Source organism: Trachinotus anak, unplaced genomic scaffold (genome assembly GCF_046630095.1).
Source record: "Trachinotus anak isolate AG129_WGS33_773 ecotype Australia unplaced genomic scaffold, CSIRO_AGI_Tana_v1 ptg000021l, whole genome shotgun sequence".
NCBI lineage: Eukaryota > Metazoa > Chordata > Actinopteri > Carangiformes > Carangidae > Trachinotus > Trachinotus anak.
The window spans coordinates 7,564,605-7,581,640 of NW_027273872.1; the positions used below are offsets into that span (position 1 = coordinate 7,564,605).

At 38.8% G+C, this 17,036-nt stretch overlaps 1 protein-coding gene across 1 annotated transcript; it reads left to right on the top strand.

Moving 5' to 3' along the window:
* The first annotated feature begins 263 nt into the window (after window positions 1-263).
* On the top strand, window positions 264-9,525 carry tmem144b (transmembrane protein 144b). The gene is made up of 12 exons (XM_071457852.1): window positions 264-580; window positions 682-849; window positions 1,004-1,126; window positions 1,935-2,034; window positions 2,246-2,326; window positions 2,472-2,550; window positions 2,754-2,833; window positions 3,353-3,471; window positions 3,892-4,011; window positions 5,301-5,398; window positions 6,447-6,500; window positions 6,767-9,525. Exons 1-12 carry the CDS (start codon window positions 502-504, stop codon window positions 6,848-6,850), a joined length of 1,185 nt encoding a protein of 394 aa, XP_071313953.1. The 5' UTR covers window positions 264-501; the 3' UTR covers window positions 6,851-9,525.
* Window positions 9,526-17,036: the final 7,511 nt, after the last annotated feature.

Genomic DNA, 17,036 nt, shown 5'->3' on the forward strand with positions numbered 1-17,036 from the left:
CAGGCCTGTGAGGTGAACTCTCCCTCCGTCTGTTTGAAAACCAGAGTGGCAGATCATCTGTTGTTCTACATTAGTTTGTCACCATGTTGTGAACTCTGTCACTATCCTCTGCAGCATCCTGCAGGGACCATGACGCAGTCTTTCCACGGATCTGACTGATCAGTGATCAGGACCTACCCCGGGTGTAAGTGACCCAGGTAAACCCGAGTGAAGCCTCAAGATATCAAATCTTTTATTTATGTTAATTTTTGCATTAATTCAGCACTTTTAATGTTTTACCCACGAAGGGCTGGATAACAATACAATTAGTCAGTTTATGATGATTTCAGGCCACAGTGATGGAGGCAGCCTTCAGGTTGTTGGTTGTGTGTCCTCTGCAGCCCTGATTAGATAACTGGCAGCACCTGGCTGACTCCGCCCCCCCCACTGCGGACACACTCGGCCTCAGAGGGTCTGAACACTGTGGCTCCATCACAGGAAAAAACAGTGTTGAGTTTTAACATGCTCCAAGCAAAATGCCCACCCATGCTTTTATTTGTTGCTACATTATTAATGGTGAGCTGTCATAGCACTCAACAAGGTAGGTAAACTGTAATTGGACTGTGAATGAATGGATGTGGGGCTCTGTGTGTGTTGTCTAATGTTTGATTTTTGGGTTTTTTTGCTTTAAAATTCCTCCAGGTGCCAGAGGTGGTGAAAATGCTGCAATTGGAAAACTGGAAACATTTGATTTCACCTTGAACTCAACTAATATGACTCATTTTGCATATGGAATTGCTGCAAATGTAGTTGCTGTGTTGCTGTATGGCAGCAACTTTGTTCCTGTCAAGAGGATAGAGACAGGAGATGGTGAGCACACCACTTTTCAATGACTTAATATTCTTAAAAATTCTCATCTAAAGAAATCATTAAATCTACTTAAGAATTTTCTTGAGGGAAAATCCTTGAGTGTTATTAAAACGTTGATGGCCTACATAAGAATTGGCCTGTGCTCTGTTGACAGGGATGTTTTTTCATTGGGTAAACTGTGCAGCCATATGGGTCGTGTCCATGGTTGGAAACTTGATGCTTCAGTCGCCCAAATTCCACCCGTTTGCAATGCTTGGAGGTGTGATCTGGGCTACAGGTATTGTATCATCAAAGCCAAACTTCAAGCTGAAATCCTTTATGTTGTTCGTGTGGCTGAGTGCGGCTGATCTCACAGGATCAAGTCTCCTTCAAGTGTCCAGCTGGATGTTGGGCAGCAGCAGATGGACTTAAAGCATCCCACTTAAAGAGCCCATCTGCCGCAGTCCATTTTAAAGTGATGATGTTGGTACACTTCTGTGACAGATGAGCCCAACTTTGAGGACACTGACAGTGTGTCCCAATTTCATACTATTTACTGCTGCTACAAAACACACTTCACGTGCTGCTGTTGGTGTAAGTTACTCGTACTGCTTTTTCAATAGCTGAGCTCTCATGCAACATTTTATTCCCTGTGCTGCGATTAAATTGTACCTTCTGTGTCATTGTGAGAAAACACAAAGGATAGTGCAACAAGCTCCCGAAAGTTAAATAGGGCAGCGTTTTGGCCATTGTCATGTTCATTAGACAGAGAAAAGCAGGCTCACCGATCTTCATTGTGTGTTACAGGACAAAACCAGGTGTCTAGAGTGTGGACATCTTGAGCACACTGGATCAGAAAACACTCTGTACACGGGGGTGTTAATCATGATGCAAATTTCTGAATGTAAACACATGTAACATGTATCTCCCTGTTTTTTTCCCCCCAGTTTGAAATATGCAAAACCTTGTGCATTGCATGTAAGTGCTGTCTCTGGTGTAGGTGGTCGTACTGTGCATCATCACTTCACCAGTGGGGCAAATAAGCATGGGATGTTCATGATGTAATATATACATGTTGCTTAGCTCTCCATCCATGTGGTCCACAGGAAATATAGCAGTTGTTCCAATTGTTAAAGCGATTGGCCTCGCCCTTGGGATTTTAATTTGGGGATCCTCCAGCTTGTTGATGGGCTGGGCCAGTTCAAGGTGAGTCAGTGTAATGTATGGTCTTCCACCCAGAATGGAAAATTGATTTTTTCCTTTGTGTCTTTTCAAAGTAACTAAAATTTTTAAGAGCTCAATCTGAGACATGAAGAGTGTGAAGGAAAATGTTGGGTTCTTTAAAAATATCATCAGCAGCATGTTTTTATTTTTATTTGCTAACTCATTCAAAAGGAACACTGACTGTCTTTCACAGATTCGGCTGGTTTGGGATTGCTGCTGAGGATGTTTCCAGGCCAATATTAAATTACTGTGGAGCTGGGTTATGTATGCTGAGGTAAAGTGTGAATCTGGATTTCAAGTCTCCCACCTTATTGCCTTTATAGTTGTCTAATAGTTGTTACAGGAGCAGAACATGTGGTCGTAGCCACTTGCTTTATCTTGTTTTGGATGACAGAGGTGAGTTTTGTGTTTTGTTCCAGCGGGCTGATCTTTTTCTTTGTGAAAGCGGACGTGGAGCTGCATCCCAATTCAGAATCCATTCCATTGCTTATCGACAGGGTGAGTACATTGATTAGATGCTAGTTTATTTTTCTCACCTCTTCTCAGTTATTTAAATTTACCAATATTCTCTCAAGTAAAATGCATTTGGTTTTTCCTGAAGGGAACTTTGTTATGACTTTGTCCTGTTTTGTGTACTCTGATGGTGTCATTGTTGCGAAAGACAACATGAATCAATATTAGGAGGCTGTTTCTTTCTGCAGAGAACTAATTCAGGCAGTTATGGACCGAGTTCTTCTGAGTTCTGGATTGACGTCATCGGACCAAAGACCAGGCGGTTCATGTGAGTTCAACTCATAAGCAATCAGTGGGGTGCAACCTAAAAACCACGACAAGGGCGGGTTTATAAAACATTGATTCTGTCAATTGATGCATTCCTCAAAGATAAATAAAGTTACATATTTTACATGAAGCCATAGGCTTTCACAAGAGGTCTTTACTTATTCAGTCTGAAGCTGCTGGCCTGTTTGATTTTAAATATAACATTGTCTCCAAAAAATGTCACATTTTTCAGGTTAGAAACAGTAAGAAGTTCCTTACCTTTATGAATGACTTACCAAAACAATTGATTTAAAGGAACTCACTAAGAAAATAAGTTGCAGCAATAGAATAGACACAGTAGGGGAGGCGTAAGCACTCAAATACAACATAAATGAAACAATCGTACTGTAAAATTCTGTCTTGACAGTTCATTTTTATCAGCTTTGTAAACGATGCAGTAATTAACTTTAGATATTGTTCAGTGTGTGAGTGGAAATTTTAAAACTGAGCAGTTCAGTCTGTACCTCGTCCTCTTCCTCAGTGGCTGCCTGCTTGCTGTCATGTCGGGCCTGCTGTATGGTTCCTCCTTTGCACCAATCCTCTACATTAAGAGCCATTCATCATGCCATGACAGCATGTTCCATGGAGCCAGTGTCTATGGTATGGTTCAGGTTTCAATAACTGTTATTTTTATTATTATTCTCAACTTGAAGAATATGGGAAAACATCTAAAACGGATTAAAACACTGTCTCAATGTGAAGAATGGGGCCCAGTGTTGGTCTATAAATAGCACTGACCCTCCAGAGGACTAGATTTAATATCCAGTTTCCTCTGACGTTGCTGTGAGTGGGGTAGCTGAAGATATTGTTTGCCACTAAAATGTCTTGCAACTCTTTTTTTTTTTTTTTTTTTTTTTTTTTTTTAAATCACTGTAACTGTAATTTTTATGTTGATTATATTGACCAACCACTTGAAAGCAAAGGAATTCAACTGATTTCAGCCTTTTTATCTATTGCAAACCCACAGAGAGAAACACAAATGATGTAAAACTGTCAATTCTTGTGTCAACTTCTTCACAGACCTCGACTATGTTTATGCACAGAGCTGTGGCATTTTTGTTGCAAGCACCGTGTACTTTGCCATCTACTGTGCTGCTATGAATAACAGGCCAAGGGTTTACTCCAGAGCCATCCTACCAGGTAAAACAGTCTCAGACAACAAGTTTTGCTTAAGCTTGTGGCACAGCCATGATCTGATCAGTTTTTAATGACACTGACAGCAAGGCGTTGATTCAACTTTATGGAAAGCCTGAGCCCATGGCCTTTAGATAGTCAACACAAGTTGCTGAACTCCCCAAAATGAGCCTGAGGAGTCACAAGAACACTGTAAAATTCTCCTTTTCTTTTTTTGGAATCTAAATCAATTAAAACTACTACTCTAATTAAAAGTCCATCTTTTAATTTCCTATTTTTTTCTGACAGAAAAAAAATCCTGGAATTAAAAATAAATAAATAAATTCTTGAAATTATTTCATTTGGAAAAAGAAAAGCAACTGGAATTGTTACTGTACTAAGAAAATTAGGTTTTAAGATTCATTTATAGATAGAAATGACTTAAGATAAGATAAGAATTCTCAGTGATGTTCAAACATGAAAGAAAAATACCACAATTATGTTCTTTTTTCCTCCTAGCATTTCTTTGAAATCTCTGTTTTTCCATGTCAGATACTGGATATTTTCCTCTCTTTGGGTTTCTAAAATAGTTAAATGAAAGTTATGAAAAGTCATAACTCATGCATCTTGTGCCATCAGTGCAGAAACCACAAGCTGCTGCCTCAGAACTGGCATCTGGTCTAAAAACTGTGAGACCTGACTATTTTCCACCAGCTGATTATTTCTGTGAATCGCTGAGCTGCCATGTACTAGAGGCAACCAGAGCGTCTAATAATAGCTTCAGTCTGACTCTCAGCAAAACGGGAAGCATCAGCTGTTGTGGAGGAACTACAGCAGCTTCCTTTGCCAAGCTGCATGTGCAAACACATCCACTCAGGGAAAGACTGCATGTGATGATTCAGGGAAAACTGCTCGGGCTAAACATGTCCACTCTGGCCCAAAACCTGGCAGGCAGTGTGGCTTGTGAGTTTAGATCAGTCATTTGATTTATAGCTTGGTGGATGAGCCTTTCAGAGCGGACCTTAATAACATAGCACCATGCACCGTCCCCTTATTTACTGTACAGTTACTGACTAAAAGTTAAGATCAGGGCTGTGTCTGTATTTGTTAATGAACCAGTCACCAGCTCCTGTAGCTGTTTGTGAGCATATAAAAACATATTTGTTCCCACGTTTTTTATGTCTCACTGCAAGTCTTTTCCTACTTGAATGTGTACCCACTTGTATTGTGAACTCTGCTCATCTGTCTGCTCTCTGTATTGACACTGTTTTTGACTCAAGCACAACTGCAGTCTGTCTTCTCCTTTTGCTCCTCAGGTTTATTGTCTGGACTAATGTGGGCATTAGCTACATACTGCTGGTTCCTGGCTAATAACTACCTGAGTGCAGTCATTACCTATCCTATTGTCACTGCAGTAAGTAAATCATGTCCTGACAGTTGAGTGGCAATGGACATAAATACTCTGTCTGCTTTCCACCACCAAAACTTCAGTTTGAAGATTCACACACTGCTTGTATTGAGATAGTACAAACACTTGTAGAATCGTTTCCCCCCTTATTTAGAGTTTTTAGTAATGTTTAATCTCTGCATCCCTATGTCGTCTGATTGACTCAATAGAGATACTTAGTTTTTCCATACAACTCCTAGTGGTATTGGATTTTTCCGTTGAGATTTTGATGTGATTCTGATTGTGATTTTCTTTCATGGGTTGGTGGTACTAAAGGAAAGCTTTAAGTGTGTAAAGAATGCAAAGGTTAATTTCCCAGCCTGCTCAATGAAGGCCATGGCAATCTGTACATTATTTTCTTGTGAATAAGATCAGTTTTTTTTTTTTGGGGGGGGGGGGGGGGGGGGGGTGATGATGATGTAAAGAAAATGTCAAGCAATCACAGAAAGCAATAGGATAAATCTATAGTTTTCATCGTGAAAGGTATTGGTCAAGGAGCAAACAGAAGTCATCAATGGTTATTCTAAGGCCAATTTTAATGACAATTTAACCAGTAGCTGTTGAGCCATCTTGCCATTGCTGCCTCTGTATCTCTACTAACACAACTTTGTTCTCATTATTCAAATTCCCCACAAAAAGCAGAGTAACAAGTCAAATATGTTGAAACTGGACCAATTAAATGCATTTGTTGAAATAGGCTTAAAGAAAGAGGTTAAGATGGTAGAGTCTATCCTACAGTAGCCTATATTAATTATCAGTGTTTGTAGCATGTATGTAAACGGAAGGCATAACAGAAATAAAGAGAACCAGCTGTGATAAAAAACTACATTCCCACACTGATTCACATTTGGCTCCTCAAGGTTGTAGTTCAGTATAGAATGTGTGGAATTCAAAAACTCTTCCCCTGCAAGACCTTCAAATGTCTACAAAGCAGACACAGATTCGAGGTGAGCGATTTGAATTGGTGTCCTGCGCTCAGTAAACAGCTTGTTGTATTTTGGTTTCTCCTCTGTAGGGATACGGTCTGGTTGCAGCACTGTGGGGATCCTTGGTGTTCAGAGAGATTAAAGTAAGGATCACAACATGAATCATGTTCAGTAATCTAGATCCTCTCATTCATTAGTTATACATCACACTGGCTCTATAACACAGCATGTACTCAGTAATTCTACGCACATAGTTTACCGAGAGAGCATGTAGAGCGTTTCCAGTCAACTGGCAAAACTGTAACAGACTGCATTTATTATCAATTTGAAATTGAGAATTGACCAAAACAGAGCATTTTAGAAACTGAACGTTTTTAGTGTTAAAGTCAAACACCTGTTTTTCCCTCAGGGGTTAGCCAACTGCTTTATCTTCTTATTGGCCTCCTGTGTCGTCCTGACTGGCTCCTTGCTGACCGCCATCTCAAAGCTCTAATAACACACGAGTGTGTCGACTGAAAACATCTAGTGATTGTCAGTTTCCTCCAGCTCTCCAAATGACTTAGAAAACAATGTCCTTGGTTTTATGAAAGCCTTTGAATCCCATGAGATTAAACCCAAATGCTTGATAGATGAGCTGAGTGTAAGGCTTTCTTAAAGGTGCAAAATGTCATTTTGAAGCAACAGGGTTTACATTTGGTGGCAGTGTCTCACAGAAACCCCCTCGGCATGCTGTGTGGTTGGGGGGGGGGGGGGGGGGGGGGGTTGTATTTGATATAAAAACATGCTTTGTTCAGGTGTTCAGATGTTTTTCTGTCATACTGAGATACTGCACATTTCTATTTATACAATTCAGATGTGGTAATTGTGTGTGTCAACACTTAACATTTATTTGTACTAGATTAAGCTATTAAATTTGGTAATATTGTCTCCAGTTGTCCCGATTTTACTTTTTGCGTATGAAGACTTAACATATGTCACTGATTTTATTCTTCCCACATCTCGCTATCAAAACATCAGACACTGACACATAACTATGTATAACATTTTAAAGTTGTATGTGCCTCATGTAGAAATCTGGCATGCAGTATTTATATTTCTCTCTTTATGGCAGCGCGTCTTCTCCCCATAGAGCTTAAGCCAGTGTGTCAGTTCTGTTGTAACATTAAAGCAGTGTGCTGTGATTTTTTTTGATAATTCAGTTCTGTACGGGAGAACATGGATGAAATCACAAAGTTGGCAGGAGTGTGAATAAATATATGGTGCTGATTAATGAGGTCCTAAATCATAGAGTGGGTGGAGGATGAAGTGTTAGTGAAGTTGTGATACATGTTTAGCCAAGTAAATGCAGTTAATCAATTAAAGGTGCAAGTAAATATCATAAAGGGGGGAAAAAAACACACTTTTGGTTATTGATTAGATGCTTCATTCCAACATGATGCTGTTACTTGGTTTGCATGACAGATTTAATGGACAGTAACGGTACAGAATACAGTAATACTGACCCTTTTTTTTTTTTTTTTTTTTTTTTTTTCCCCCCAATACACAGTGGTTGTTCAAATAGTTAAGATGTTCATTTCAGCACTTTGATAACCAGGGTTTAGGACTCAGCCTGGACAGACAAGAACAGACATGAATTATAAAGAGGTAACACAGAGGAGGAATTTGATGTGGTCTTTTTTTTACTGAGAGGGTTGTCATAACCCAGGTTCATCTTTAATTTACTAGAGTTAAAGCAGTCTTTAATAATCTTAAAGCCAAATCTCATTAGAATTTAAAAAGTTTAAGACTCTGGTATTTTGTGAAAACATCTTAATAAGGTGAACGATCATTTATGTATTTTTGTATCTGGGAATGAAAATCTATAATAATGAAACCACTTTGCACAATCAAATTCATTGAGAAAACAAAGAAACATGCAAATAATGATAAAGTAAGGTCTTGACCTTACCATGTAAAGTGCCTTGAGACAATGTATATTAGGATTTGGCACCATACAAATAAAACTGAATTGAAATTAATTGCAAAGGTACACATTTAATCATGTTTATATTTGTAAGAAAACTTTTTACAGGACCATGCCCCCGGACTTCCCAACCATATCTAAGGAAGTGCCCTTTATATAGACAATTGTTTGGCATTTATGCTTCAGTAGACAGATGACAGTGACAAGAAAAATGAGAGCTGACACAGGTCCCCTGGATAAGACAGGTTTTCACAGAAAGAGATGACATTTGCCAGAAACATTTTACATTTTTATACATTTTTGTTTTTTTGTCTTTATCATAATTTTTTTTTTTTTAATTGTCATACAGACAAGAATTTTATCTAAAATGTGATAAAATGTCTAAGATGCTAGTGATTGAGCCCTGAAAGAGTTCTTCTTGGTTCCTGGTGCTTAATTTAGGTAAAATACTAAATTCCAAGCTTCTCTTTTTCTGTGGCTCCACAGAATGAAAATGGTGTACATATTTCAATTCAATTTATTTAGAGCTGTATAGCACCAAGTCACCACACACTCAAGGCACTTTACAGAGTAAGGCAAGACCTTACAATATTATAGAGAAAGAGAATGAGCAGAAATTGATGACAGTGGAAAAAACCTCCAACAGAACCAGACTCAGGGTGGGTGGCCATCTACCCTGACCTCGATTTCCACAAGGTTCAGCAGGAAAAAGATTCAGTGCTATTTTTTTTCTGTGGGTCTGAAGAAGCCTGTCTGTGTGATTTTAATTTTAAATATTCACTGTTCAATCAGATAGGGATCGTCTCAAATACAGCTGTTCAAATAAAATCAGAAATTGCTAAATAGAGGACATTTTGCAGTTTGTGAGCTATTCCTGTATGCAGGGGGGGAGAACTGTACTTAAGTATATATTTTTGAGTATCTGTGTTTTATGCGAGTATTATTTTTTTTGGAAATGACTTCTACTCCACTATACTTAAACAGAAGCAGAGTTTTTAGTCAGTGGGATGAATTTTATTTTATTGTGAAAGTGTGATGACACTTTGTTCATCACAGGAGAAAATCCAATCACAGCAAACTCCTACACTGTCAGTCATGTTTGTACAGCTCAGTTTGAACTGAGTCCTAATGAAGATTCCTTTAGTTTTGAATGTTGATTGTTGTTGAATCTTGAATGCTGTTTACCATGACCAAACTTCATTACTGCCTAAAAAACAGAAATACAAAAACAATACTAACCTTTTGTTGATTTAGTTGTTTTTATGTCTACAGTCTTTGTATCATATTATACAAGTGTCTTATTCTACAGGTTCTTCAGTCAGTCTGTAGGTTGTTTCAGAGTCACTAGGCTCTGTAAATGTGCAACAATACAACAATTGGAGTAACATGTGACCAGGAAGATCTATACTTTGACTCAAGTAATGGAAATATGCACTTTCTCCACCTTTGCCTGTATGTCACTGACTGAAATCATTCATGTTCAATGCATTTCAGTATCCAGTTTAGCTGGAACCTGTTAGTGTTTTCACACAGCAGGTGAACTTTGCAGATTGCTGTGCTCAAAACTTTTAAAACCACCACTTAACGACCTGCTCTGCAACACGGCTTAGAGAATCAAACGCTAACTAAAACCAACAGCCCTTCAACTCCCATTTGTTTCTAACACTCACAGTGATGTGAGCTGACAAGTTCAGAGATGCACAAAGCCTTCATTTGAAGGGCTGAATTTTTTTCAAACAAGGACTGAGTTCTCAGCTGTTATGTTCAGTTTCATTCATCAAAGTTAATCCAGAATCCAAATGAACCCATTACGAGGATCTGAGCAACGGGTGTAATTCATTGCAAAACATACTTAATCTCCGGAATTGAGTGGCTGACTTGACTATCCTCAACTGTTTTGGTGCATCATAGAAATTTACCAGTGAAGTGAAAAGCCAATACACTCAGTGGGAAATTGGACTTGACTTGAAATTCTTTCTTAATTAAAGTAATTTATCTGGGGTCTCCAGCTGTATCCTCTCTCTACTCTAACACAACACAAGATCAATATACTCGAAGAGGAAATTTGAAATTTGTTCATTAAGTGTGACACTTGAAGGCTCAGTACACAAACAACGTCTGAGGCACATTCGACTTTAAAGCCACATTCTGCTCTTCCTATGGAGTGTGAGGCATTAAACTGAAAGTGTCGTTAAAACTGGAGCAGTGTTTGCCACACTTGGTGAGGAGGTTTAGGTTGAAAAGAAAATTTGTCATGATAGTGTTATGCTCTTTAACAGGATTATCACACAGGGAGAAACCTATCCCTTTTGTGATGTAAATCTTGCATATACACAGTGGCAGTAAAATGCTTTGTCAGCTTGTTAAGGCACCTTCATTTCCACACATAGACAATTAGACTGTGTAGCATATGTACACATGATGCAAGAGGATCAGATGTTTCTAAATCAGGCGCCACAGGGTAAAGATCTGTTAAGGGTGGCTTAATGTATTAGAGTCATCAGTTTGGATCCTATTTAAAATTATACTTGCAAAATTGCAATGTGCATAATGTACTATATATTTTTGAATAACATTGAAAATACTTATTTTTCCCCAGAAATTAAACTGGATACATGCTTAGAAAAAGCATGAGGAAAATATTTACATTACCATTACCATGTGGGTGTTTATACATTTTGAACAAGATACAATATGTTAAATGGTGAGCTTTAGAGGTGCTGGTAGATGTACTTTGGACAGGGCCAGGTTAGCTGCTCCCTCATTTGCAGTGTTTATGCTAAGCTAAGCAAACCGGCTGCAGCTTTATATGCTTTATATCTAACAGACAGATATGAGGGTGGATGGGGTGGGTGAAAGGATCTAATATGTACCTTGATGTGTGTAAGAACATCATGCACATTTTCTCCCCTAGAGTTTTATCATCTTGACCTTTGCAATCTTGAACATCAAGCAAATTGTCTGATTCTTTGCACAAGGGAGCCAGACAAATCGCAGGTCAATTCATAATAGGGCTCTGCGTGCACAAGGAGTATTATAAAAAATTGTGTTTTTTTTTTTTAATCAGGTAGTATAATGATTTGATGTTTTCAGCTAACAATATGCCACACCTGATAGGTTAATAGGTTAGATTTGTAATACTGGCTCACTATAGCTGCAATAAAAATAGCCTTTAGCTGGAGGAAAAGGTAGTTGACTTTCAGTCTGCATTGAGAAGACAAGTCAAACCAGGCACACAACTCTATATGTAGAGGACAGGCCAGGTAGACAGACAGTCATCAAGACAGATGCAGGGAGGTAACTGAATGATGGGTGGATAGACAACCTGGGAGAAAGTGACTGATAGCTGTCCTCTATATGTGCACAGAAGTTGGCCACAAAGGAGAAGAAGGTGGGGACGGGCAGTGGAGAGGGTCAGGTAATGAGATGAAGTGAAAACATCAGGAGTGACAGCCGGTGGAGAGGTGTGCAGTGAAAGGTCTAGAATAACAAGGGAAGATTGTATGAATAAAATGAAGAGGGGTGGGGCAAGGGGAGCAACAGCACTCATATTGAGAGGGGATCTTATGCTCGTGTCAGTGTCCCTGTAAAATTAATAATAACTGGGAATATTACACACTCTTACACACTCTAGCTGCAGTATGTGTAGGAACATTTTACCACAAACTGTCAGCTAATTTATAACTAACACAAACACCTTCTGTCATAATATTATACAGATTAATGAATGAGCTAAAAAGTCAAGTTCAGGTTCAGAAATCCTGCAAAGTTACAGGTAAGCTTGAAGCATGAAAGATGAGCTGAAGGTAGATGTTATTCATTGAAACTGTATGGCCCTCCATCTCTATACCTCTGTCAACAAACCTGTCTGCTTCCAGCAAAATGTATTCATGGGCAGATTAAAGCCCACATAAGACCAAAGGTTTCATTTAGATGGAGTCATTTTGAAAGATGAAAGGAGTTTCATTATTATGAAAGACTACACTGTGTAACTCGCCAAACCAATCAGCCACCCTACCTTCTGTACACAAACTCCATAGAACAATATAACATGACTCCTGCAATCATAATCTGGCGAGAAGCCATGTTTAACGCTAAAGGTATTAACATGGTATGAACAGTCATAAGAAACCACATCTCTGAGTTGACACTACGCGTTTATTTTAGTGTGCCTGAATGTGAATGAAGTGCGACACTGAGGTGACACAGCAAGCAGTTTGCCTTTGACAACCAAGTTCACATCACCGGTGGGGGGGTTGTGGTTTCAAGAGGCCACTGAGGCTTCCATTCTCAACTGCCAACGTTCTTTGTTGACATTCCTGTTGCATCGTGTCTCTCCTCTTCTTTCTCACATCACATCCTTTTGAAACAACCTCCAGCGCTGTGATTGGCCTGTCAACTTTTTCAGGGCCTCTACTGGGCAGGGATGCCTGAATTGTTTCGCACCGTGAACTTGTGAGACTTATTTGGCATGAAAGGCCAGTTCTCCTGCGCTTTGTAAATAACACATCACAGCAAGCCTCCAAATGGTCCTTGTATAGGTCACCTTTGGGCAAACTTCAAAAAGGTGCAGTTTAGAGGAACAATGCAATTACTGCTCTACTGATGGTTTTGGAGTCTTAATTAAAAAGCTAATTTCCTGCTCCAGTATTACCTCCAAGCTTTTGATATTCACTATATCATGACTTTAGTGTTTTTACAGCACTTTTAGCATACTAATGTAAAACAGTTAATTTTACTACAGAGAGGGCACAGCTTTGTTCTCCTTCATTTATTTAATGGAAAACCATAGTCATTCTTTTCAAGTCACGATGGGACTTCAAGCTGTTGCTAAATCTGCCGCAGAGTGTGTCTCAGTGGAAACCGCTACTGTACCCTGGGTTTCATTAGAATGGTTATGGTTATATTTCTCTCCCCTCATCTCATGCTCTTTTCCTTAATCTCTCAGATGAGATCAGAATCTAGACGCCCACTGAGGTCCTGCATTTCAAATTAGGCCCTTGAAGTGCGTGGGACTTTATAGTCAGAGTATGTGAATCCATGCAGACTCATTTTTTCAAGCCCAATCATCACTTGGGACAATTTAATGGGAATGATTGAAAAACTAAAAGTGGCCCTATTTTACTAAGTACAGCATTTGTTGAAGGTATGCAGAGAGGTGGGTGCTTTTGTGTAAAGTGCCCTAATGGGATGGGACACAAATGAAAATTAAACACCTTAAATTGGACAAAAATAACTACATCCCAAGTTTGAGAAGTCTGAGACAGAACTACTGATTTTAATGGAATAAAGCAAAGCCTCTTGTGGTGTGCCCTATGGGGGGAGTATTACAGCGTGCTCTCTTTAGGCCAGACAACAAAGGAGGAATCACACAAGCATGATCCAACTCCAAATTTGGGTCCTGCACATTCAGATACCCAAAGTAACTTTACACTTTATGTTAATCCATGAATTAAATATTAACTTTATCAGTGCTTCTAATTCCCCTTATTAATACAACACTCTTCACTGGCACTGTCTAAGGTTCTGTGAACAAGATTTTCAACAATAATACAGCAGCAAACATCTTGAGTTGGTGTCAGCTGCCATAGCTAGCCCCCCTTAGTGACTTTCTTCAGTTGTTTGGGTCTCAAATCCATCTTATGAAAGAAATGGCGCACTGATGTCGGTGGTAAACCACAATCTCAGAACAGCTTTCTGTCCCATAAAAGATTTGTTGCCCGTTTTCATTCATCATGTAATTTACTGTAATTTATTGTGGTGGGAACAGGGTTTATCCTTGCAAGCTGACTTGACTTCCAGCCGTTGTATTGCCATTTATGTGGATGTGACTGTGTCCCGTTGACAAAAGCGGGAGCTTGACAAGCGGAGAAGAAAGCAGTTTAACTTGGATGTTTCCCCTGTGCTTCCCAACTACAGTCCAGATGAGGAGCCAGGAAAGATTAACAACACTGAGGCTGGAATATTCAGGATTCTGGTTGGCTGGTCGGTTCTCCAGCCTCTGTCACCACAGGTGCTGTATTTTACTGCAGACGTTTTGTGAATATATATATATGTGAATATATATATATATATATATATATATATATATATATAATGAGAGTTTGTGAGGTGAGGTGAATTTCACCAGTCAATCTGAAACACACCTATGTGAAATAGGTTCCAGAGGAATTGTGCTATCATGCTTCATAAGACATCCACCTGCTGTTGAGACACATACACAGAGGGATAAAGCAAGAGAGCCAGAGTTGGGTGCTCAGCAAACATTTTGTGTTTAAAGAGCTGATGCGACAGTCTGTGCCAATACCTTTCCGTAAAATTGGGGTCCTAACTGCCTTGTGCATTTATAAAACGTTTGAATAAAGATCTGCCATTCCTTAATGTGTTATCAAAACTTTCTTGGGTGGATGTTAAACTTCCTAAGTGTGGAAGCAGTGGGGTGCATAACACCAAGACAAGCTGATTGCAGTTAGAAAGGGGATAAATACATTAGCACTCAGGAGTTCAGTTATGTATGAAGAGCATATGGAGATGTGGCATGATGAAGTTGAAACGGTGCCTGTACTCTGATGTCTTATTCAAAGTTCATCTAAACAAATACTGATTTATTTACATTGACTTGTGCACAGTGGTAGACACCATGCCAGGAGCACCAGCAGCCTGGGTCGTCAGCTTGTCCAGCTATAATATAACAAGCATTAATATAATTTTATTTCTGAAATTTCAAATTTTACTAACAGAGGACCCATCCCCAGAACAGAAAGTATGTGGTCACAATGCGGTGTCTGTATATTTTTGGCCATTAAGTGCACTTTTTATTTTAGAAGTTTTGTTTATTTGTTGTTATTTGTTGCTGTGATTTTTAATACTCCAAACCAAACAGTTTGAAAATGAGATAGGTATTTTGATTTTAATGGTAAAATTTAGTTTACGACACCCAGCAGCCTCTGACTCCACGCAGACTCAGTAGCAGCCAGAAGTCTGTCAAGTTGTGTGTTAATAATTTTACTTCTAATTTTATTCTGTTGTGTGATCTCCTCTGTTGTATTTTGACATCGGAAACACAGAGGAGAAACGTTTCAGGGAGGACAGCCCAGACAAGGTGGTGCTTATCTCTGAGTACATAACATATATCATCAGCATCAACAGCAACCTCAGTTAACGGAGTTAGCTTTAGTTTGGTTAATGACAAACTGTACAAACTGTAAGGTAGTGGTGGTAGTTCACAAATAGCTTACTGTGTAAGTGCTGATGTCCGATCACATAAGCTGTTTTTGTGTTACCTCTGAATGTCAGCTGATCTATAATCAGGTATAATGATTAGCATAACCTCATGGCGAACTTGCTGACAAACAGAATGCTGTTCTGCACTGAGAAAGCTGGCAATAAACTCAATAAACTAGAAATTCTACTTCTAAACAGTCCTCTTATTTTTACAGCCTTATTATTCACCAGGAATTTGTAAATTCATTATGTAATGATCAAAGTTACGATGAGAATGTTTCATAATTTGTAGAAATGTCTTAGAAATATGTAAATATCTCAAGTCACAATATTCTTTCTACCTGAAGCACAGGAATTTTCAAACTGATAGAAACCAATTTTTACAGCTGAATGACCACATACCTTTCCTTCCTCTAACTGAGACATGTTTTATGCTCCTGTTCTTAATCAGACCAAGACTTAACATGGATCCAGTTATATGAAGTAAATGGTGAATCAGGACACAGATAGAATCTGAACCCGGTGGTAGAGCTGAGTTGAAGCTGTTATTTGTCCTATTATAAAAGTACAGTGATGTATTGGATCAGCTGCAGTATCCAATCATATAGAGGTTAATAAAGGTCTAATAAAGACTGATAAGACTGATAGAGATGGATAAATAGTGTTTCTGGAACACTGTCATTTGTTTTTCATGTTTTCAGAAATAACCAGATATCACAAGAGTTCCGGCAGCGTTATCCTGAAGCAGCAAGAAAACTTGTGGAAAACTGAGCTGCTGTTGATGACAGGATCTTCATGTACGCCCATCGAGAGGGAAACTGCACTGCAATGACACCAGGTATTTCTTATAGTAATATGTCATAATCTATTAATCTATTTTTATTAATTTAGACATTTTCAAAATTTGACTATTTCAGACTTTTCTAACACAGTATCAGTCGGTAAATATAACTTTTCTGTTTGCTGTAGTACTGAGAAATTTGTAGCTGGAGTTGGGCTGTAGTTGACCTTCCTGTAGCCATTTGAGCTATTTCTGGATTCACAATTTCCAGTCCTTACTCCAGTATCCTCGCTGTTAATAGGCTATGTCTCCTCTGTTTCCCTCTGCCTCTCTGCTTTCCTCTCCTTACTCTGCCTACCACCTCTGTTGCAGCTAAATTCGTTGTCCATCACTTTACCATGATAACATAGAAAGAAGCTTAAATTGTTTCTCTGACTTGTTGCTTCACTCAGCATCAAATAAGTTACTTTTCAGATTGTAAACATAATTTAGTCCATTGTAAGATGTTACAACACTTCCTGTCATTATAATAGGCTGCACAATCACAATCACAAGGCATTCAACTGTATGTCAAAGCAAACCTGTGAACGAGAAAACCAAACCATAAATGCGAATGAGAAAATATTAGAAAAGGCAAACAAAAAAACTGTAAGCGAAGAATAAAATCTGAAGAAGACAAGTGAAATCAGTTATCCTGATTTGATCATGTAA